The sequence below is a fragment of the Musa acuminata genome, chromosome BXJ1-4 (genome assembly GCF_036884655.1).
Source record: "Musa acuminata AAA Group cultivar baxijiao chromosome BXJ1-4, Cavendish_Baxijiao_AAA, whole genome shotgun sequence".
NCBI lineage: Eukaryota > Viridiplantae > Streptophyta > Magnoliopsida > Zingiberales > Musaceae > Musa > Musa acuminata.
In genome coordinates this window covers 41,700,818-41,725,213 of record NC_088330.1, presented here as the reverse complement: position 1 = coordinate 41,725,213, position 24,396 = coordinate 41,700,818, and the positions used below count along the sequence as shown (strand labels likewise).

General features: G+C 38.7%; 4 protein-coding genes across 5 annotated transcripts; 1 reads left to right on the top strand and 3 right to left on the bottom strand.

Moving 5' to 3' along the window:
* Positions 1-2,736: 2,736 nt before the first annotated feature.
* LOC135581115 (uncharacterized) lies at positions 2,737-6,802 on the bottom strand. Its single transcript, XM_065179718.1, has 7 exons — positions 6,442-6,802; positions 6,264-6,358; positions 4,961-5,078; positions 4,770-4,888; positions 4,191-4,380; positions 3,839-3,982; positions 2,737-3,308 (listed from the first exon to the last, which is right to left on the bottom strand). Exons 1-7 carry the CDS (start codon positions 6,757-6,759, stop codon positions 3,018-3,020), a joined length of 1,275 nt encoding a protein of 424 aa, XP_065035790.1. The 5' UTR covers positions 6,760-6,802; the 3' UTR covers positions 2,737-3,017.
* Positions 6,803-7,331: 529 nt separating this feature from the next.
* Positions 7,332-10,472, bottom strand: LOC135671514 (uncharacterized). The gene is made up of 5 exons (XM_065179706.1): positions 10,268-10,472; positions 9,501-9,574; positions 9,322-9,401; positions 8,204-8,355; positions 7,332-7,630 (listed from the first exon to the last, which is right to left on the bottom strand). The coding sequence occupies exons 1-5, from the start codon at positions 10,365-10,367 to the stop codon at positions 7,554-7,556; spliced, it is 483 nt and encodes a 160-aa protein (XP_065035778.1). The 5' UTR covers positions 10,368-10,472; the 3' UTR covers positions 7,332-7,553.
* A 3,765-nt stretch (positions 10,473-14,237) lies between these two features.
* On the top strand, positions 14,238-20,359 carry LOC135586982 (probable mitochondrial-processing peptidase subunit beta, mitochondrial). 2 transcript variants are annotated; one of them, XM_065179679.1, is made up of 9 exons: positions 14,238-14,982; positions 16,398-16,562; positions 16,718-16,855; positions 16,955-17,106; positions 17,203-17,311; positions 18,197-18,295; positions 19,278-19,343; positions 19,449-19,566; positions 19,942-20,359. In XM_065179679.1, exons 1-9 carry the CDS (start codon positions 14,332-14,334, stop codon positions 20,031-20,033), a joined length of 1,590 nt encoding a protein of 529 aa, XP_065035751.1. In that variant the 5' UTR covers positions 14,238-14,331; the 3' UTR covers positions 20,034-20,359. The 2 variants fall into 2 exon arrangements, with proteins under 2 accessions (XP_065035751.1, XP_065035744.1); XM_065179672.1 differs by having other exon boundaries at positions 14,241-14,982; positions 19,449-19,556; positions 19,936-20,359.
* A 467-nt stretch (positions 20,360-20,826) lies between these two features.
* Positions 20,827-22,014, bottom strand: LOC135671510 (expansin-A9-like). The gene is made up of 2 exons (XM_065179692.1): positions 21,782-22,014; positions 20,827-21,577 (listed from the first exon to the last, which is right to left on the bottom strand). Exons 1-2 carry the CDS (start codon positions 21,912-21,914, stop codon positions 20,970-20,972), a joined length of 741 nt encoding a protein of 246 aa, XP_065035764.1. The 5' UTR covers positions 21,915-22,014; the 3' UTR covers positions 20,827-20,969.
* Positions 22,015-24,396: the final 2,382 nt, after the last annotated feature.

Here is a 24,396-nt window from a genome sequence, read left to right as displayed (position 1 = left end):
AAACAATGATGATTACAAACATTTTTTAGGTTAGGGATCTGAAGAAGCTGAGAATAGTAAATAGAGTGAATTCTGAAGAGTTGTAAGCATCAGCATGCATTTCAACCTTCCTTCTTTGTGATACTTCTCTCATCATCACAGTATTTGCATATGATTGATTCAGCAAAATTATCTTGCTCCAGTCTAACCAAAGCTTGCTTCACAAAGCATCAAAGGATACCACCTTCTTATTGCTTCCTTTTCCAAGCTCATCACACTCCTTTCATCACCAAGAAGGCCATAATAGAATTGGATGGTCATGGTATGTAATAAACAAGGACAACAGCTTTAGAGGCATCATGAGAACAGCAAATGAGCCACTTAGAGTGCCTAAAAAGCATCAAAAGCAGCCTTGACTTACTTTCCTCCATCAGCTTGTTGCCAGAGATCAGTGTAGTGCTTCTGCATGAAATCCACATCCCTGGCCCCATGAGAAAATTCATTCAAGGAAAAAGCCAGGAAATGTGCATGTTTCAGCTTTTTGTCCTAAATTTACAATTAGCACTTAGAAGTGAGATATTCAACAACCAGTGTTGACATCCTAATTGTTCTCTTTACAGAAACAGGTCAGTAGAGCTGAGGAGTATCTGCATCATGATAACAAAATGCTACAGAAAACAAAAAAGAAAAAAGATCATACACTTCATGAATGATGAATTCAAGGAGCAGTTGTGAAATTTAATTTTGTTGAGATCTTTCATTGGCATTCCACCTTTACCTGTCTCATGGCATGGTGTCATTCATATCTAGTAGTTTTATGCATGAGTTCTCTGGAAATAAAAGGATCATGCATTTTTTTTTATCAGGTATTGGAACTGTAAAAATTCAAGGATATATCATAGAGGAGATTCCAATCATCTACTTCTGAATTCTAATGATAAAAACAATCCACAGATTTCATCATTCAGATGCCATTGCTTTTCTGTACAGAATGCAGAGTCTTGTTACTATCAGACCATAAAGAATGTAAAGAGAAAATGAAGCAGAAGAATACTTGAAGGTGTAGTAGCCACAGAAGTTTTGGGGAAACATTATAATGGACTTTTAGTTACAGGCTACAAAAATCCCTGATATAGATAGTATTATCATCTTCTTGTTAAGAATATAAATCATAGATCATGTCTTCATCTATTGGCTAAAACTTTTGGATGCAATAACATGGACAAAAGATTTAATGGCTTCCAACCCTGCTGCCACTTGGACAATAAATTCAAATTTCAAACATGGTGGATGAAGAATAAATGCATTCTTTGATGTCAATCACTGCAGTGGAAAATGTAGAACACTAGGCATCATCAATGTGCCTTTTTCAGCTGAAAGTCCACTGGCCACTCAATATTGTGTCTTCACTCTCATCTTTTCAGTGAAACCTGATTACAAAGAATTGTTTTGGAGAGCATTCAACTTCAGAGGCTGCTGAACAACTTTTAACATGCTTCCTAGCATTGCATCCCATGTTAGGGAACTTGTAATAGCTCCTGCATTTAAAGCAGAAATTTTAGCTGAACTGTGAGGATCAAAAGATATATTTATAGCTCTTGCAATCAAAAGTCTAATAGATTTTATTGTAGTTGTTCAGTTGGCAGAGTAACTGTTGTTTAAAGCTATTTTTTCTCTTTCTAAAGAAGGCAAAACATAAAACCTCAACATGTAAATTGCAACATATATATTCACAAGAAATCCATGCAAAAGACCATCAAAGTCCACACAAATCCTTGGGATTATAGTGACTTGAAAGAAACATGTTCTAGGAGTGATATAAGCAAACAAGAAGCTGATTCTAAGAAATAAAATCCCATTGAATTAAACAGAGCACACTCGAGACAAGTAATAGTTCACAGAATCTGAAGTGGTATGCTGAAGACCATTCAAAAGGCAAAGGACAAAATTAATATGGATTTGTATGCAACAAGCTCAGTATGGTTCTTTTTTATTGAAGAATATTAATCTTTTGATTTAATCGGACAGAAAGGGAGCAACTTGTTGAGAGTCAACCTACAAAGACTTGATTAGGTTGCAGTTAATGTGGAAACAAATTGGAGATTGTATTGGACATGAGAATGGCTCTGTACATGCTACTCTAAGTTATGCTCAGCAAAAACTGCAGCCAACTTTCTTTGAAGTTGATCACACCTCAAGTCCAATGGTTTCAGAGATGATTTTGATTATTTAATGGTAGGACATAAACAATCAAAGCTATCTCTTGTCCAAGCTAATTGATCTCTCATTTTGGGAATCCAAATGCTTCTTTACATAAACTTGCCTTCTGAATATTATGAAGAAAAGGTGTGTATACACATCATTTGCTGGTTAGTTTTTTTTTTTTAATCTCTAAAACTAAGTTCAGTAAATTTATCTATATATACACACATACATTTCCCCCACCCTTTTTTTAAAGATTGTTAATTCAGGTAGAAATTTTGATATTTTGCGACAAATCGTTTGAGAATTCCACTGGGTTCAGACTTAATACATAGGAATAAAGTGTTTGGCTCAGTATGTGACGCATTAGATCAGCTAGAATAGGTCATGATGAATTCCTCTAGATTGCCATCACAATACAAAGCTGCATACTAACAATTTGGTAGGTTAATATATTTTTTGGGTGAATAGAATAAGTCTTGCAAACACTCTTGGTAGTCATATTCTTTGCATAAATATCTAACAATAGAAATCTTGGGACATAACACTGAGAGATGAAAACAACCAAACACCTTTTGTAGATTCTGTCAAATATTCTTACAAACCCCCTCATCCACTTACAAATGTAAAAACGCATGGTTTAGGATACACATTAGATAGAGTAAAAGGCAAAATTGCAATAGATCATCAAATATCAGTTACAAGCTATTCTGGGACGTTTTGCTGAAGAGCGAGATAGATACAAGGACCTGAATGAAGCCCAAGTGTTCTATTTTAACTGGAATCTATCTAGTGTAACCAAGGATAAGCTGCAGCATGGTCCATGCAAGTTGACCTTAGACTTTGATCTCGTAGAAATAAGTAGATGACACTACAAGGCCTTCCATATCGAAAGTGCGCACGAGCTTCTGCCGCTTCTCCGGTGATTCCATCCAACAGAATTCGAGATGGAATGATTGTGATTGGGCTACATTCTTCCCAATGTCACTTGGGCATCCCATATACATTCCTCCAGGTAATAAGGTCAGCTGGAAGCCTCCATCAAAGGTCACCAAGTTGTTGCTCATCGTGCCTGTCCAATGCACGTTTGTGGTAGTGTTACTCTCATTGTTTGTCGAAGTTATGTCCTGGAGGAACTAGATCAGTTAGTATCCACCGAAGTGAACTATCTTCATTATCTAATAACAATAGCACATTCAAAACACATCCCATCTTTGTATTTGATGGCGCAAATTGTCACAAATGTAACACTTGATATGCATCTTACATACAGAGGAAGTTTGTAATTTGCAACAAACAAGAAATTATGTACTCATTTTACAAAAAGTAGAATATCATTAGACAGGCTGACATATTCCGCAGTCTGAATCTTGATTAAATTTCACTAAAGTTGAGTCAGTTTTGAGGGATATACAACATTCTTAGGAAACATGAGCAAGGCTCATAGATGATATGATAACTGGTAAAATCTAAAGGTAACTATGATATGGTGTTAAAGAATGCTCTTGCTGAAACATCAGAAAAGAAAATTAGAGCTCAACACTATGTTGTGCTTCCTCTTATCGAGTAAGTACATGTCTACCTTAATATGACAGGAAATAGCTTCCAACATTTACAATTTTGTAGGATGCAATAGTTGACATTCAGACTAGCGCACCTGAATTAAATGACCTTTATCATCCATTTCAAGCAACACTACCGTATCTGCCTTTGCAATCGTTGCTCCATATACACCACTACGTTTTGTCATAGAATGACCTTTCCATCGACCAAGCCATGGAGCTATTCGATCTGGGAAGTCCTGTAAGTAATCATGTTAAAAATCTAGATAGAAGGGAGATAACCCACTGGAATGATGTATCAAACAATGTTGTTCAAGATAGTTTCATTCTCAATGCTGTCCACTGTTGCTACGAAGTAAACATACAACATAAATGTTTAGTGATATAAGCAATATAATTGTCACAAGATGTAATGGTAATTTTTTTAGCAAAAAGGTGGTGGCATACACTGATCTCTGAATTCCAAGTTGAAAAAGCAGGCATCTCATTTCCTTGTTCTTCAATAAAAATAACAAGCATTTCAAGAATGCCCTTTGGATCCATTATGTGGAAAGCTCTTGTTCGCATATATTTCTCCAGAGAATATAGACAATTTTCACAGACAACAGAAGGCCATTTTGAAGGAATCTTCAAGTTTCTGCAAACATGAAAGATATGACCATCAAGATCTTCCAGTCCCATCATGCACTAGCGGCTGAAGAAGACCTTTGAGACTATAAACTCTATGCCAATATAATTGAGAATGGAGTTCGTGAGTTAGTTTAGAATATCACTGCCATGCGATTCTTATCGCCTTGTTCAGAGATAAATCTGTCATTTCTTATGAAAAAAAGAAACCAGTGTTATCATATAGAGAAATTCAAGTACCCAAAGTTAACAAATTAAAGAGTTTTGATTTAGACGATGCTTGCTAGAGTGTTTACCATGCAAACATCCACATACAAAAGAGAAGATTCAATTGACATGAAACCTCAAATTGCAAAATCTAGTCTAAGAGAGCAAAACTTCTGTACAAGAGGAAATTACTTGGGAGATTCTTCACCAGTGTCATCTTCTCCAAGCACACCTGCTCTTAGAACAGTTTCCAGCATACCAGCAGTTTGGTACCTAAGAGAAAATGCTTTCTCTCTTGGGAAGAATCCAATCTGCAAATTCACTAATATTATTACTTCACCTGCTATTAAGAGGCAAACTCCATCTAAATAATAAAATAGCACCTGTTGATACTTGTCGACGGTAAACATATTTGTCTCTTTGATCTTATACTCCGCCCATTCAGGTTCATCATCATATCCTGCAATTGATGTGCTGGAAGAAGGCTGCTTTATGTACAGCCTGGAAACAGAATACAGTGCAACTTAGTGCCACTAAACTAATATCATCACATGCACATGAAAATTTAACTTGACTAAAAAAATCTCAGTGGAAAATTAAGATACACCAAAACAATGCATACATATTGGCTTCAGATGTGCACAAAAAAGTAAAGATATCAAGTGCTTTGGTTCAAGTTGCTAAAAGGAAAAAAAAAGGGCAGAAAGTACTGATTGGTAAACCAACAGACTTAGGATCTCAAAAGAGATTGATCAACAGTGCTGGAATATTAGGATTATTTTCAATAAAACCAGTAAAAGAACTGATACACTTCTTGATTAGGGCACATGATGGGTCCCTTTTTGGATCTACCCTCTGTGTGATACTTGGCAACCCACACCTGACAAAAACCACAATAGGATCTTCCTATCATGGCTTTCATCCAGACACATGTCAACTTGTTGCTTTCATCCGGACAAGGGTCACATCCTAAGCCTTGACACATAGTCAGTAAAAACCATATATAAATGAATTGATTTCAACAAAGCAAAGCAACTCCTTACCTTAACAGCTAAACATTTACTTGAATCCCATCTTGACTTAAGCATTGGAGAGGTGCCAGCTAGGATCAGTCCCAGCCCCTCTTCTCCTAACCTTAGCAGATCATTATTTTCTTGAGAACCTTGGTGGCAGAGGTTGTTACTTGAAAAAAAGAGGCCCTGGTCAGCTCCCAATCTCTAGCTTAGAGAACAACCACATTTTCCTTAATACTTCTTGTACGCATTTCTATTTATCACGAGTATATTTTGTGATTCACTTAAAAAGCTAATTGACAAGATTGCATATACTTAGAGGCTCCTAGAAATCATATGCCCAAGAAAAATTCAACTTGTTTAAGATTTAAGGAGCCTGACTCTCAAAATTATCTGATGCTGCACAATCAACTTAGTATGTCTTTCTGAACAGACCTTACAATAATCAATAAAAGTGAAATGCAAGATCATGAACTCCTCCCATGAACATTAAGAGCATTGTCAACAAGAGGAGCATACAATAACTCTCAGTATCAATCAAGAGGTAACAACTTTGCCAATAAAACCATTCATTCACAAGACAAACAATTCTTACAAAGAAATTTATATTCTTTAGGTCCAAGACCAACAAATTCGTCTAAAAGAAGTTAACTTTAAAGGCAAGGGAGCTCACGTTTGAATGAGACTGATCAGTTCATCCTCCCCATAGGAACTCGCTGAGAGCTTCGTACTCACAGTTTGCAGTAGGTTTCCATCACCATCGAATTGCTGCATGCGAGGAGCTCCGAAACGCATCAACCAACAACCGAAACGTTCAAGAAGTAGGAGGGCAAAGCAATCATTCTACTCACGTAGAAGGATCCGTTCCACTTCCCAACGTTGAGATCGATGAAACGACGCAAGTTACCGATGCTCATGGGCTCGTCATCCTCTTTCGCGTCCTCGACCATGGAAGAAGACGTCGCCGCCGCACGCGTCACCCATTTCCGGGCTCGAAATGATCCAATCAGGTAGTCAAATCTTCCCTTTAGGTCGCAGAATTCGGGACTGTAACAAATGAAAGACGGAAGTTGTCGCCTTGTAGCAGAAATGGGTCTCAATCTCGAGAAATTTGATGGAATTCCCCGAGTGCAGTTGGGAATTAGGGTTTCCGCCATGGTCGGGGTCATCTTGGGAGCGTTCGCGGCCAGGGCGCGCCCTCAAAAGCTTAAAACAGCCTTTATCATCATCTTATCCTTTACGATCGACGCATAGCGATCTCCACACGAGAGCATCATGATCAAAATCATCCAATGGACGGTCAAGATCTAAAGATAACCTTCGTTCAAAATTTTAGAGCCATCACTTATTTATTATTATTTCTATGACATATATATCCCCAAACTTGGACCAATAATCTTTTATTATTATTTTTACTACTTATAATCTTATTTTATTTTTTTTTAATATCTTAAAAATATTTCGATATCGAACGATATTTTCCTCTTTGTCGAACAACGAATAACATCACGAGACGATACAACTAAAGTTTGAACATCAATGCACAAAATAAGAGATCATAAAATATAAAGATGTGATTGATAATTAAGAAATTATATTTAATAAAATTATATTATATAGTTTTTAGATAATTACCAATAACATGAGATTGCCAATAGCAAGCTTCATAACTTGAAGGCAAACTTACTAAAGTATGTCACATTAGTAACTTTATGATTTGAAGGAATCTGATGCTCAAATCTAAAACTAAGAAATCTGCAATTAGATCCAATCTGTGAACATCTGCTGCAACACATAATGGCAAGAAAACGAAGCAAAATTTGAGGGTTGAACAACAAAATAAAATGCTAGATTTGATGTTTCGACAAGAGAAATATCAGCAACACCAACAGTACCAGCTCCTTAAAGTTCAACATGCTCTTGTTACATCCACCAGGTTGCATGCATCTGTATAACATGCCTATCATTCATCATCACACTCACTGGATTCTTTATCCCCTTTGAAATCAAGGCCAGAAATGCTCATCCGACCAACGTTAACTGCAATTTGATCACCACATTGTAAGAAGAAGGTAGGTAATAGAAGTACATATATCTACTGCAAAATCATCTTCATCACTTAATTGCACATCTTGTTAGAAAGGAAGGTGACAGTGACTTGACTCTTCAGATTGTAAAGACTCTGCATAACTGATGAAAATGAGAACTTAGAAATACAATAACATATTCCTGTACTCCAATTCAAAGTTGGAATAAAAAAAAAACATTTTTGGTGATAAAAAAAGGATGGAAAAATAAACTAGTAGAGCATCTTGTAGTTCCTACTAATTTTTGGTAGGAAGGAAAAGTGGGTGCTACCAAAATGGTAGAGACTTGGATTGGACTCCCATGCATATAACTGGAAAATGGGCAAAAAGTTGTGTGGAAAGAAAGTAGATATGAACTTTAGCAATTAGGTGAATTCAGTTTCTAGCAGTTAACTTTCCCTGCAATACCATTTCGGTTCAACAACTTTACAATTTATTTTCCAGAAAACAAAAAAATTACATTTAGTGTTGTTGCAAGTTCAAGTTTTAATATTATTCTAGCAAGTATTCAAGTCATATTACCTACCAACAGCACCAAGTCCAACTAAATTGGGCATGTAGCTCTTGAGGTGCTCTTCAGCAGCATTGTCTGCCTTAAGTGTTTCACACTCGAAAGACACTGATATCTTTTGTTTACCATGTTTCTGCTCTATCATATCAACAACATCATTTTCCCACCTGCAGCAGTGATGTATCATGAACTCATTATTATAAAATTTCAAGAATATGTATCACAAAGACATCTTTCTGTTTTTACTAATTTTTATATATAGCATCCCAATTAATAGGAAAAAATATCAAAGAAATAGTATTTCAACATTGTGAAAAAGGGATTCATGTTGGCTGCACAAAAATTGGTCACTAAGGCTGCTCATAAGGATTTGAAACAAAAAAGCTTCATTATATGGTATATGTGGCACCAGAGGATATTCCATTCAGTCAGAAAAGCACAACAAGAAGTGCCCTTTAAATTACATAGTTTTTCTATCATGTATTGTAACGAAAGAATTCTTGAAATTTAAAGCACCTATCTGCCTGTCATGGAGGATAAAATATTTCACAGATCACTTTTGCTAATACATATACTCCATCTTGCTTATTTGTCTTCTTCGAAAGAGGATAAAACAGTGGAATTACAAGTGAGGAAGTTCTATTCACATGATATAAAATTCCGATTGTCCATCCAAGTCCTTCATGATCAACATATGGTCAGTTAGAAAAGTATAACTAAAAACCAAGAAGGCATCAGAGAAGATTCAGCAAGACATTTGGATGCCAACCCCCTAATGATGGTGCCAAAGCATATTCATGGCAGAATTAGGCAATCAATGGACATCTAAAAAACCCTTCCATAGGCAAAACACACAATCAATAAAACTAAATGGGTCTCTAATTAAGTTTAGTTAAAAGAAGCCAGAAGATAGGAAGGCCACACCATACGCACCTCTAACCTCGTTAAGGAGGTAGGAGGTACATAATGTACATAGACTGGTGTAGCAGAAGACAAACATCTCTATAAGTTTAGAATATGGAATAAACCAGTTCAGTTCTTAAACTACTGCAAAATAAGAGATTAAGCTGTTAAATGTATATTTATGCATGTACACATAAAAAACAAGTCAGAACTCTACCACAACCACTTACCCATGGGCATGATCAACATTTTGGAAGCGAGCACAATCATGCCCCCTGCACTCCACTACAATCACTTTTTCTTTCCTGCTCTGTTGTGTGTACCATGAGGAAAGAACATTAGAGAAATTCCACGCAATAAAAGAATATCTACAGTCGCAAGGTATGGAAAGAGAAGCATCTGATCTCACAGCATAGTCAATTATTGAGAGCTTAATCAAGCGATAATCTTCACCTCTGCTGCACTCTCTCTCGCATGACAATTCTAAACAGCAGAAATAACACAAATTAAATTTCAGATCATTATTATTAAGCTGACTAGTTCTCATATAAGAGACATTTCACATACTAAATGACAATTGGTTGAGCATAACTTAAGCAGCATATGTAGGGCAAATTCTGGAAAAAAGGTTTGCATACTAAATTACATGGCCAGGGTTGCTATCTGGGAAATTTTTAAAGTTGAGTTACTCTGCAAGAAGTTCCCAACCTTAGGGGCTTTTTTTGGGAATTAACCCGAATATAAAGGTTTCATGTGCTCATTTTTCACTTCATCAACCTCATACTAATCATAAACCCAAAATCAATGTGGTCAAAACTCAAACTTGGCAATAGATCGATATTCAAATTGCTCGTAAGTGCTGAATTTTCACGAGGCGCTGTTTCTTTGGATGAAATGGAAAGGTATGACCTTTTATTTGCGATGAGAGTGACGTTGGGTTCACCTTATTATGATTTCATGCTATGAATTCACTCCAAAAAAAATGTAATATTTATGTTTCTTTCTTTTTCTTCGCGTTTAATGTTCTTCAAAAGAACGCATTTCTAAGTAATCAGCCCCAAAACATAATACTTCGAAACAAGAACTTGGCAGCGGAGGAAAAATGATGTTAAATGCAGCAGGAAGAAATGAGAGCGTGGGGTTTACGCAGCGGAACGGGGATACGATTTCACCAACCGATTCCGTGGAGGCCGTAGCAGACGGAATCGGGCAAGCGGATAAAATGGCCGGAGATGGAACCGCAGGGCAGCAGAGCGATCGAGGCTATCCCTTCCATCAATATCGCTTGCTTCCGTTTCCCTCTACAGTTACCACGCGTCCGAGGGATTAGCAATGACCTCAACCCCTCGCAGTAGAACCCGTGGGAAGAGAGAGAGAGAAGGGAGAGGGAGAAGAATACATCAAGAATTCATGGGCCGGCCCATCTGCCAAAGCCCAATTATATTTATTTATTTGTGTATGTGTATTATCCCTCCAAAATATTATATTTTTCTCTAAATTTGAGTTTAATATATATTCTTACAAAATCTAAGAGATTGTGTATTTATCATTGTGGATAATTTCCATCAATTAACAATCAATTGAATCTAGGTAAAACTCTAAATGATGTTGATAACCTTTGAAAACTCATTATAATTATAAGAATGGAAAAATATATATTTTAAGTATTTTATATCTTTATATATTTTAATTTAAAACATACATACATACATACAACTTACACATACTGAAGGCAGTATCGGATTCCCTTTTGAAGCATGCAGATTAGCTTTTCTTCTTATTTTGAGTTTATTGGTCAATTTACCTTTTAATTCTCATTTTCTTCTGGTTCTTTATTTGTCCTCTAAATTAAGAGGCCATGTTTTTCTTGCTTTATATTTGTCTTAATTCACAGTATATTCAAATGTGCAGCTAATTTTTCTTTTGCTTAAGACTGTTTTTATTGTCTTGCCTTCTCACCATGTCATCATTTGTTCCATTTCTTCTCCAACACAATCAGAAACCTATAGGCAAATTTCTTTTACCATTTTTGCCTGTAATTGTTTCCCACCATGTAGAAACCTGTAACAAAAGGGAGATGGGAAATAAATGACTTGGCCTCAAGGTAGTCTCATATAGGCTGGGCTGGTTTGATCTTGATGTGCTACATCTAAAATAAAATATCCTGATGGTTAAAATGAAGGAAAGACTTAGTTCCAACTTAGCATACCATGTGGTAATGCAAGATGACATTAACCAATGCAAAATGTGGGACTCAGCATAAAAAGGGGTGTTTCCATACATTACTGAATTACTAATGTTTTACAATATTTCTCAAAGTTATTCCTTTCTGATTAGAATACTAAGAAATCTACAAAAGTTAGCAGGTAATAGAGAAATCTACAAATGATTTCATGTGTGTGTTCAGATAATGTGAAGAGAAGCTTTTGGAAATGCTGCTTCAGTAGGGTTTTGGCCTGCACACTTGAGCCTAATATTCAAACTTGGGCAGGTGTGAGAAATGGTACCAAAATTTTTCCTCAGATACCTTTGGGCACTTCATAAGTGCATATTACAGTATCAGATTTGGAACATGTAGCTCAAACAGTAGTGTTGGACAATGATTTTTCCCTCCTATTACCAACAAGTTTGGAAACTATTGGGATCACATGTATTTATTTATCTGTCAGAACTGGAGATGCTCTTGTTCTTACCATAGTGTGCTCGGTCTTTCTCACATTACTGAAGATGGACTTGTTTCACTTTAATGCTCTGATATGATTCATGTGGCATTTAAATCTTTCACACCATTACTTTGCTTCTCATAGCTGCAAAACATTTCAGAACAAAAGAAATTGGTAGTTTCATTTGATTCCAGACACTAAAGATGGCACAGTGTCATTTCCAACAATTTCACAGCTCCATCTAGTATTTTGAATCTTCACTCACTGACTGATGCTTTCCCAAGTTCTTGCTAGAACTTCTTTTCCTTCATTTGTTCAACACGGAACATTGATAATTATCGCAGTTTTGTACTTGAAGATGTCAATCAAAATTTTAACTCTAGTCAGTCCTGAGTTATAAAAATTCAGATTCTTTAAATCATCAGATATCCAGTGTCTATGTTGACTTAATTCCCAATAATTTGGTTATCTAATGTTTAATCATTCTAATGCGACATCACCAATGATATCTTGAAATATCACAAGAAGCAATCAAGTATAAATGGACCAAACTGAACAGAAGCATTGTCACACTAACTAAACAGTAGCCATTATGGATCTGAGAATAGAAGCAAATAAGGAACAAAGATATCAGATAATTAGAAGCATGCTAATCTTCACACTTCTAACAATTCTTAGAAGACAATACCATAGCACAAGAAGAAGGAACAAACATACCAAGCAGAAGCAGCTCTTCTCCATACCCCAACTTCCAGTAGGCAAAGGACCAAAGATGGATGAAGCAAACAGTTCTAATCTCTTGACTTCAAGATTGATGCATTCATTACCAAAGATGGAATTAGGTTTTCCGCAGCTCCATTTGCAGAGGCAAGGGAGCAGAGAGGCCTAACTTTCCATTCTGATTCTGGAAATGCTTCCCCTTCACATATTTGCCACCATTCTCTATGGAACTTTCCGAGCTCCTGTCACCATTGCTGATCTCATGAAACCTTTCTGGTCCCAGATGATCGCTTGATTCGGTGCTCGTAATTTCCCCGCCCAAGCTCTCCGGTGGAGCAGTTTGATTGCCAGCATCGATGAGTTCCTCCTCAAGCTGGTGGAGGCCGCTAAGAGAGAACCTTGGTCGCTTCCCGTCTTCCAAAAAGCTCACTTTTTTGGCAAGCTTCGGAACTTCCTCGGTTCCTACAATTTCTCTTCTCATGTCCTCCACAGAATCTCTTTCGATTCCGCAATTCCCAGTGATCTCGATCGCGTCCAGAGACAGCTGGTGCTCTTTGACTACCACCTTATCGATGAAATCCAACATGCGGGCTAGTTCTCTGCTGATCGACCGCTTCCCTTCCCGAACCATCGGGTCGCCGCTCTGCAAGCCAAGAAAACCCACGAAAAATGCCATTAACGAAGCAACAAGCAAAGAGAAATCCAGGAGAGGAGTTAGCTTTCCTCAAACTCACCTGGATGGCATCCAGTCGAAGGAGAAGATCCATGGCTTTCTCGGTGAGGTATCTGGGATCGACGTGGGTCTCGTCGGAGAGCGCGGATCTACAGGCGGCGACTGATGATTTCATGGCGGCGAGGTCCTTCAGGTGGCGGAGTGTCTGGGATCTCCGTAGAAGAAAACGGCGGAACGAGGCTTGGATTCTCCGCGCCGCCAAATCTCGAAGCGACAAAGCAAAAGAAGACGGCGGTGATGGGGTCAAAGGTCTTTCTTGTCGCTGTCGTCCATGACAAGGAAGAGGAGAAGGAGACGAAATGGGCGAGGAGAGATGGGGGAAAGAGGATTCGAGGGCGGCGATGCGGCGGAGGAGGGATTCGATAAGAGGTTGAGCTTGATGCTGATAGAACTGCTGCTGCTGCTGTTCATGACGATGATAATGAGGAGGAGCAGGAGGAAGATGATCATCACCAAGTTGATGAATTTGGAAGAAGGAATGCAGTGGTGGTGGGTGTTGCTGGGGCTTAAGGCAGTGACCGTCGGAAAGAGTGGGAGGATTCTGGGATTGGAGGAGCAGGTGGCTGGCCAGGGCTTGGAGGAGTTGATCAGATGTGGTCAGATGGGGTGGTGGTGAAGAGTGGATTGAACAGCAGCAGCAGCATCGATTAGTTTCTCGGTGGTGGTGCGAAGGCATCTGGACGGAGAGCCGACGGAGAAGAGGGCTGTAGCGGAGAGGAGAAAGGGTTGGCGAGGAACGGAAGTCAACATGTGCGCAAGAAGGGTTACATGTAACCCCTTCAGATTTCAGACAACGCTTGAAGTCAGCCAGGGGCAGGTGGGTCCCTCCTCTATCGAGTGTTAAACTAACCACATCACCCTTGACAAGCCTCCGAGGTGATTCAGTTGGGTACGTGTTCCGTTACCTCTCTAATTTCATATGCTCACTGGCAAGCTCGTGCACCCCGTCACGTCAAAACTTTAATAATAGCGGGGTCCACCTTCACTGCCTGGTGTAAACGTGGGTTCGTGCTGAGTCATGTGTGCAGACCTAATTCCTCTTCCTCCCTCACGTAGTTTGACGATTCGACGCGCCTCCCTCTCCACACTCCCCTTCTCCCTTCCGCCAAATCCAATCCCTAGCAATGGCGCTGCGCAAGCTTCTCACCCTCTCTCGCCGCCCCCTCCTCGTCTCCGGCCGATTTGCCTCCACCGCTGCAGTTTCCGCCCTCGCAAACCCCGCCGCCGATGCTCCCTCCCTGGCCAAACCCCCCGTGATGCTCTACGATCGCCTCGCCGAGGCCGTCCGATCCAAGATCAAGCGCCTCGATGACCCCGACCCCCGCTTCCTCCGCTACGCCTCCCCCCACCCCACCCTTGCCGACCATACCCCCATCCTGGCCGCACCGGAGACCCGCGTAACCACTCTCCCCAACGGGCTCCGCATCTCCACCGAGTCTACTCTTGCCTCCCGCACCGCCACGGTCGGCGTGTGGATCGACGCCGGGAGCCGCTTCGAGACCGATGAGACCAACGGGACCGCGCACTTCTTGGAGCACATGATCTTCAAGGGCACCGAATCGCGGACAGTGCGACAGCTGGAGGAGGAGATTGAGAACATGGGCGGGCATCTGAATGCGTACACATCGAGGGAGCAGACCACCTACTACGCCAAGGTGTTGGATAAGGATGTGCCCAAAGCGCTGGAAATCCTTGCAGACATACTTCAGAACTCGTGTTTTGATGAGAAGCGCATTGAGAGGGAGAGGGATGTAATCCTCAGGGAGATGGAAGAGGTATAAGTTTCTAATATTCACCTCCTTTTGATCGTATTAAAACGTCAATATCCAACCAACGTCGATAACTCACAATTCTTATTTTAGGCTAACTATGGTTGTTTACTGTCTCTAGCTTAATCAATTTATTGTTTTAAGTACTGCCATTAGATTTTTTCTTGTATTGAAACTCTTGGAGAAAAACGAAAAAAGAAGTGCACTGGGAGTCGGGGGAGGCAAGGAGGACAAGTGCATGGATTGGTCTTTCATGGTGGCTAAAATCTCTCTAAAGTTGGAGATATGATTATATTTCGTTAACAGATGCAGAACAATAATTTCTATTATATTTCTTTTTTCTCATGTTCTAATTTGAGTTAATTTGTTGGCAGCAAAATCTTATCTTTGACATTAGATAACTTATAAAAAAACAGTACTTACAATTGAAAATCTCTTGGACTAGTGGCTGCCGATCAAAGAGCAGTACTTATAAGTATTTCTAATCACATGGTACCAGGATCATCATTCCTATCAGGCTGGCATGTGAAGTTTTGTACAACAGTTGGATTTAGAAAAGTGGAGAGAGGTTCTGATAGCTATTATTGTCATTAATAGAAGTTGACAAAGAAATGAAGCATTTTGATTCTTATTGATCTTATATCACCTTTTATGGCTCTTCATTTAATTAGGTTCTTTATGCCACTTTAGCATAAGTATGCTAATTATGTTACCATCACATTGGCTAGAAATCTTCCGTTCTTAAAACTGATGTAGCAGGATGCTGGTTCATTTGGCTTATAGCTAAAATCTCCTGACTGTGGACTGAGCGTAACCATTTGTTGCTCCGGACCTTTTTTTGTAGTTGTTGTGTTGATTTGCTACTTCTGCCTTGCAACCCTATTTGATTTTACTGAGGAATATTAAATTAACATTGAGTCTTCTTTGTGAGACTCCATTCCCATGTAAATTTGGTATACATGGTGTAAATTATACTACCTATAAACCATTTATGTGTTTCTTTCACCTTGTTAGCAGTGAGATAACTTATTTTCCTTGATCCGTAACACTTAATTAGCATGTGTTACTAGCCACATTCTCAATACTGGGGAAATATTCATGTTTTGCAGAACTTTCTGGCATTTGTTTCTTTCTTTTTGTTTTTCTTTCTTTGGACCCCTTTGATCAGTTTTTTTGTTATTATCTCATAGCCAGGTTTTGAAACTGTTTACTGGAATTTAAGTTCCACATAGGTTATAATTTATTTTATGGCGTTATGAAGTTGTAATTTAATGGAAATATAGATTGCCTAGATTTTTTTGCTTTTGGCATCATGTGAAGCACTTACTTCAGGAGAACTTTAGTATACTATAGTTGACTTTTACTGGATAGACCTTTTGTTCATGCAATATTTTAATATCATTTCTTTCTGTCTCATGTAGGTGGAGGGACAAACTGAAGAAGTTATTTTTGATCATCTGCATGCAACTGCTTTCCAGTACACACCACTTGGCAGAACTATACTAGGACCTGCTCAGAACATCAAGACAATTACTAAAGAGCATCTTAAGAATTACATATCAACACATTATACAGCCCCTAGAATGGTATGTTTTTTATTAGGCCAGATTAAGTCATCATTCTTGTTTTCTGTACATACCTAACTTAGGTGCCTCCTTGTTTGATGATCTATCCAGTCTTGATTGGTGTGACTTTAATTATTGCAGCAAATGGCTAATGTTTTATATTTATAATGGTTTAGGTCATCTCAGCTGCTGGTGCTGTTAAGCACGAGGATATAGTTGACCAGGTTAAAAAGCTGTTCACGAATCTGTCAAATGATCCTACGACAGCATCCCAGTTGGTTGCAAAGGAACCAGCTATTTTTACTGGTTCTGAGGTGGGAATGCCAATTTTTAATGTTTGTCCATTTACTCTCTCTTAGACATGTTATCTTTGCACAAGAGTCTTCTTGCCAATTAAATTTTTTTGTATCCAGGTTAGGATAATAGATGATGACATTCCACTTGCACAATTTGCGGTTGCATTTAGTGGAGCATCCTGGATAGATCCAGATTCTATTGCTTTAATGGTAATGCAGTCTATGCTAGGTTCTTGGAACAAGAATACAGGCAGTGGAAAGCACATGGGGTGAGTTGTTCATTGTTACATCTTATATTTACACAGAAATTGTTTTAACTTTCCAAGTTTTGCCCTGTATTGATTGTGTACCTCAACTTTAATCAGTTCAGAGCTGTCTCAGAGGATTGCCATCAATGAGATCGCTGAAAGCATGATGGCCTTTAACACAAACTACAAAGACACTGGTCTCTTTGGTGTTTATGCAATTGCTAAGGTTAGTCAGTTTTTTGTTATGTACTTGAAAGATGTGAAATATTGAGATTTTTAATGATTATTGAGTAAATATGATTGGTTTCAAGAGAGGACATCTTTTAGCACCTGTTATTGTTTGGTTTGGACTCAATCCAATCTATTAGAGTGTCATAAATTTTATTGTTCTCAGTGATTCGGGAAAATTATAGCACAGGATTATTTGCAGAAACTTACTGCTTCAGAGCTATTGGTTATGAATTTATTGACATTTTGAGTTCTTTTCATCTGAAGAAGAGAACTTGTGAATATTGACATTTCTAAAGGTACATAGCGATTATGCTTATGAATGGTTTTGATGGATTAGGAGCTACTGCAAATACTGTCATAGTACCTGATCAATGAGGATATTTAACTCAGCTTTGCTGTGTTTTGCTTCATTTGCTAAGTGAGGTGATCAATTAGCATTGCACATGACATCATGAAATATGTTGTGATACATTACACAATAAACAAATTGATAGCATATTTAAAGGATATCCACATATATTTTTGTGTGTGTACAAATGCACACACATATGTATAAAATTGTCCTTTGGTGTGCAGCACTCTTTCAGAATGAAACTTTGGAAATCATAATTCCCTTGGTTTTGTTTTCTTTCACAGATACTGCATGATATTTTAATGCCATTACGTTTTCCCTGTCTTTTTCATGAGTCTCTGCTATTGGCTTGTATATACTTAGGCTCTATTATGATGTTTGTATTAATTGCTAGCTCAATGGTGATTACATCAATGAAATGGAATATGGATCCTGTTGTATATTAGCTTATAATACAGGGAACATGCCTTCTGCGTGGCAGATAAATCTCACTTGACAGCTGACATTTTCTTCACTTTTCATGATCAGCCGGATTGCTTGGATGATTTGGCCTATGCAATTATGTCTGAGATAAGCAAGCTGTCCTACAGGGTTTCGGAAGCTGATGTGACCCGTGCACAAAATCAGGTAATTAAGTGATTCAGATATGCTTTCTCAGTTAATGTACAATGACACTGTCGAAACTCAGGATACTCTTCTGTAAAATATCAAATATGATAAATCAGTTAGATACTCTCAGTGAGGAAACTTGGGACAGTACATGCCTCAGATGAAGCTGTATTATTGAATCTTTTGTGGCATGTAGATTGCTTGCTGCAGCTTATCAGTGCAGTTAATATAATTCTTGTGGGCAAAATTATTCCATGAAACAGTATAAACAATATCTCTTTTGTGAGACATGAACATTTCATTGTTATTGTCTAAGGTAACTGAAAAATCATGTATTAAGCATATGATGGTCAAATTGCTTTAATAAATGGGGACATGATCATTATTCTGTCTAGGAAATACATCTTTCTTGGAATGCATCCGTCATGCAGCAAGTTGCGAGTATAAAGGCAACTTTGAAGCCACTGCTTGTTAACTTTGTTGCCAGCCTCACCTGCATGTCATTGGCATTTATGAATGTTAACTAAGGGAGGCATCTGCTACCATTCCTATTGTATCTAAATGCAAGTGTTGGGAGGGAAATTTCCAGGATTTAGAGTGCTGAGAAGGAACTAACAGAAATATGCTGCTTAAGATGTAAAAGGTTTGACCTGTGGTCCAAACACCTTTGCCTTTTGAGTATTAGACATGGATGCAAGGTTCTTTAAATGGCTCAAAGAAGATTAATGAGTTCTTTTGTTCAAGTGGAGTAGATAAACCACTAAACAATAGCATCTGGACAGTATAATTCGAATGTGTTTGATCAAATCACATGGATGTTTCTTCATGATAAGTTATTCACAAGTTTTGGTTGATTGTCAAGTTGCAATAGAGTATCATGTATCCTGGAACATCCAAATTTTTGTTGAAGAATATCTCCAATGTGATATATGCAAGGAATGTTGTTTGTTGAATTGTTTTAATAAGTTATAAGCTGCAACTGTTTGATGACCTTTTACAGCTCAAATCTTCTCTTCAACTTCACATTGATGGTACCAGCCCTGTTGCTGAGGACATCGGTCGTCAGGTAATGATTCGTCCTTTCTCTGGCAGCATGTTTGTTCAGTCATTTTACTTCCAAAGTTTCTATATTTCTTTCCTTCATGTCTTCTTACTTTTTTTGTGTTTCCAGATACTTACATATGGCCGTAGAATCCCAGTTGCTGAACTTTTTGCGAGGATAGATGCAGTTGATGCAAGCACTGTTAAGCGTGTTGCTAATCGCTTCATATTTGATCAGGTAAAGCCGTACTTTTTGCATTTACTAAAAGATGCTTTATGATTACAATCACAATAAGCATGCCAGAGATTCATAGAAATAAGCAATTTAGGGAGCTAAGGTCCAAATTTGCATAACCATGAGGCATCACTTTAAGTTAAGTTACGTAATCACCTGTCTCACATATTTAAGATATAAATTCATTATAAGGCTGATTGGAGAGTCTCAACTCTCAAGTATACCTTAAATCATGTTTGGCCTTGTATGTTTTCATGACACTTCAAAATGAGGTTATGAAAAAGGACGGGTCTATTTTCCTTTGGTATTTGTGGACACTTGGTGCGTCGTTATCATACAAAGAATGGGTCAGCTTATACTGGGTGCCGCCTTGGCTTCGCAGGATGTGGCAATTGCAGCCATGGGACCAATCCAGGGCCTTCCAGACTACAACTGGTTCAGGCGCCACACATATTTGCTCCGCTATTAGCTGTGCGCTAGTCCTTCAATATTTTCCCAATCATCATAGTGTTATCTTCCTTGGCCCTTTCTATCCTGGTAGCGATTATGACTACATGGAAGTTTCAGATGTCTGAAAAGATTTTGCTTTTCTTCCACAGAAATGGTGCTGTAACGTTTCCGACTTAAGTTAAATAATGACCGTCCCGTCCGATGCTTGTATCGATTTTTTTTTTGTTAATAAGATCTGGTCCAACTATGTTGCCCTAACGTTTTGCAAAGGATGGGGATGGTTGTCGTCTTATGATGAACAATGATGTTTATATTTGTATCAATTGACCAAAAGTCAAGCATTCATTCTTTAGTAAGCTATAATGTTGCACTCTTGTGGGTCATATTCCTCCCGTATCCAAAATAATCTCGAGGCATAGATTAAGCCATTAAGATATTCTCTATCGAGAAATCAATTTTCCTGTGCATCCGTGGCCAGTTTTGTTATTACTCAGAACTATTCTATCCATTTCTTTTGGACTATGTTAGATGTATTCTATCCAATGCTGAGACTGCATCTAACCTGATCTGAACACACAACCTGTTATTCTCACGACAGTTCTCATTGTGGCAGTTTCCGCTAACGCCGTGAATCATTCGGTTCACGACAGTTCTCATTGTGGCAGTTTCCTCTAACGCCGTGAATCATTTGGATCGACGATTCGGGACTCCGTGTGCATGATGACAGTAGGGGAAGTTCACGTGACTTAGAGAATTCGCGTGAATTCTTTGAAACTAAAAGCCGTGGCTTTCATTACAATATGCATGATGGGAACTCTGAAACTGAAGCAAGGTAATGCAAATATTAAACTGCGTGCAGGAATAGATATGACTTCGAAAGCCAGTGAAGAAGCCCGTGCATGGTTAGGTGGCTTCCTTATATTGTATGTACTAATAGTTTCCCTTGCTTTCTGCTCCAATTCCTCATCAGAATTGGCCGCCTGTATACCGCTGTCCGAACTGCCAGTTCGCTGGAGCGACGTCGACCGACTCCACCGTATTGTTGTCGCCTGTCGTCACCTGGAACGAAAGGCTCTGCCCCACCATCTCTGGCCTGAAACTGAGCTGCCATCTCTGTCCCCACGACCTCGTCATCGGCACCCAGGTGGTGTTGGATCCCCTCACCGACAGCTTCGCCACGTCGCCGGAGCCGGCCACGTTGTACACCAGCACCGAGATCCAGAAGGGGTTCCCCCTGAACTCGAATCCGATGTCGCCCTCCCTGACGCACGGTACTCGCCGGAACTGCACGGGGATGCTGCCCGAATAGGCTGTCTTGGCGATCTTCATGTACATGGCCATGGAGAGGTCGAAGTGCTTCTGGGGCGGGTTGCACAGGCTGACGGGTGCCGGCGGGCAGAAGCTGGTCGCCGTCACGATGGTGCTCCCCTCCTTGCACCTGTCGGGTCCCGCTGCGCACTTCAACTCGAAGCATGCACCGCATTTTTCCCCATCGTTGAACAGCACCGTGCTCAGCGCCGTGTTCGACAGCCCGTATCCGTGCTCGAAGAGATTGTCATACCCACAAGTTCCGCCTGTACCAGTACAAAACACATGGTCAGATCTCTCTCTCTCTCTCTCTCTCTCTCTCTCTCTCTCTCTATACCCATGAACACGATTTAACTGCAGCAAAATCTCCTCTGCGTGCATGCAGCGCTTGTGACCTGCTCATTGGACTGAGAGGGGAAGACAACGACAAAGGAGCAGTAGTAGAAAGAGGGAGAGGCAGCTGAACTCACCCATGGTCGCGTTGCCGGACATGTCGCCGTAGAAAGTGGCGTCGGCAGTGTCCCATGGACCCTGTGCCATCACTGCCATGGCCATGAGAGCAAAGGACACGACGACAACCACACTGATCACAGTCATCGCCATCTCCACAAATCCACCCTGATCGTGGTTTCTCCCCCACACTACGCAGCAATTTATACACGAGAAATCTCAACCGAGGCGAGTCAATACACGCACCCAATTTGGGCCGGTGATGAAGGCGGAGGAAACGGATATGATAAGTACGGTTGTAATAGGTAATCACATGCATTAAGGAATTTTCGGCAACAACCTATAATTAATGCATCTTTGTTGACATATCGGTACTCTCATAGTTGTAAATGACATGTTTGCCCTTCAATCTTAAATACACCGTACAATATTCTAAGACCTTATAATTTTAAATACACCATATATATATATATGAATACATATATATATATATATATATATGAATACATATATATATATATATATATATGAATATATATATATATATATGAATATATATATATATATATATATATATATATATATATATATATATATATATATATATGTGCCAAAACAAAATTCGAATGAAAATTAAATTTGAAGGGATTTTACATATGCATTTGCCTTTGTACAAAACATATGATTTATTTGATGAACAATTTTTTTTTGTAATTTAAAACATGAAAATAATTTAAATCATGTGGGTGTGGCGTTCACGGGCTGTTATCCGGAGTGAGTAAATCTATTTGTCATTTGTCATGAATAGAATTATAACTTATTACGTACCCAAACAATAGCTATCTCAAAATAACTTGTAAAATAAGAAAAAAATAGTCAAAAGGATGAATGATTGATAGAGAAAACATCATCATTGTTTGAGAGATAGATACAGAACAAACAACTGAAAGCAACGGAAATGGTCTTAAAATGAAAATTATAGTTCTAAATATCAGCAATATCCCAATTTTTCAAAAGACTTAGATGAATACTATTTATTCATAAATTGGCAAGCCTTATCACTCACAACATTATAGTGTGTTGAAATGATTGACCTTTTTTTTTCTTTACTAGCTAATGACACCAAAATCATATTATGGCATGGGCTTAAAGGGCTATTTTGTCCCATTTTAACTGGGAATTAATGATGGTTAACAAAATAGTTTGAGAAGTGCATTTATAGAAGAAAAATATAAGGAAAACAATATTTTTAGGCTATCACAAGAGTGAGTGATAAAAGTGTTACATTATGGGCTTGTAGCAATCATTCATAACAATCTCTCTCACAATCTATGGTGTAAAATTTTCTTGATCAAAGTAATTGATTATCTTCTACGTAATTTAAAAGGGCTTTTGTCGGTTATAGAGCTCCATTGCAAATTGTAAATTGTAAGAAAACTAAGCTACGTCTTCGCCCAATCCTTTTAGTTGATACTAATAAAATATCATAAATATTACTCAAGAAAAGTATTTATTCTCTCTATTCAACTATTCAGTTGATACAAGGCCTTGAACGAAGCCTTGGTGTTTTATTTTAACTGGAATCTATCCAGTGTAACCAAGGATAAGCTGCAGCATGGTCCATGCAAGTTGACCTTAGACTTTGATCTCATAGAAATAAGTAGATGACACTACAAGGCCTTCAACATCGTAGGTGCGCACGAGCTTCTGCCGCTTCTCCGGTGATTCCATATACATTCCTCCAGGTAATAAGGTCAGCTGGAAGCCTCCATCGAAGGTCACCACCAAGTTGTTGCTTATCGTGCCTGTCCAACGCACGTTAGTGGTAGTGCCACTCTCATTGTTTGTCGAAGTTGTGTCCTGGAGGAACTAGATCAGTTAGTATCCACCGAAGAGAACTAATCTTCATTATCTAATAGCAATAGCACATTCGAAACACATCCCTTCTTTGTATTTGATGGTGCAAATTGTCACAAAAGTAACACTTGATATGAATCTTACATACAGAGGAAGTTTGTAATTTGCAACAAAAAAGAAATTATGTACTCATTTTACGAAAAGTAGAATATCATTAGACAGGCTGACATATTCTGCAGTCTGAATCTGGATTAAATTTCACCAAAGTTGAGTCAGTTTTGAAGGATATACAACATTCTTAGGAAACATGGGCAAGGCTCAGAGATGATATGATAACTGGTAAAAATCTAAAGGTAACTATGATATGGTGTCAAAGATTGCTCTTGCTGAAACATCAGAAAAGAAAATTAGAGCTTTTAACACTATGCTGTGCTTCCTCTTATCGAGTAAGTACATGTCTACCTTAATATGACAGGAAATAGAATCCAACATTTACAATTTTGTAGGATGCAATAGTTGACATTCAGACAAGCGCACCTGAATCCAACATCTAGATAAAAGGGAGATAACCCACTGGAATGATGTATCAAACAATGTTGTTCAAGATAGTTTCATTCTCAATGCCGTCCACTGTTGCCAGGAACTAAACGTACGACATAAATGTTTAGTGATATAAGCATTATAATTGTCACAAGATGTAATGGTATGTTTTTTAGCAAAAAGGTGGCCGCATACACTGACCTCTGAATTCCAAGTTGAAAAAGCAGGCATCTCATTT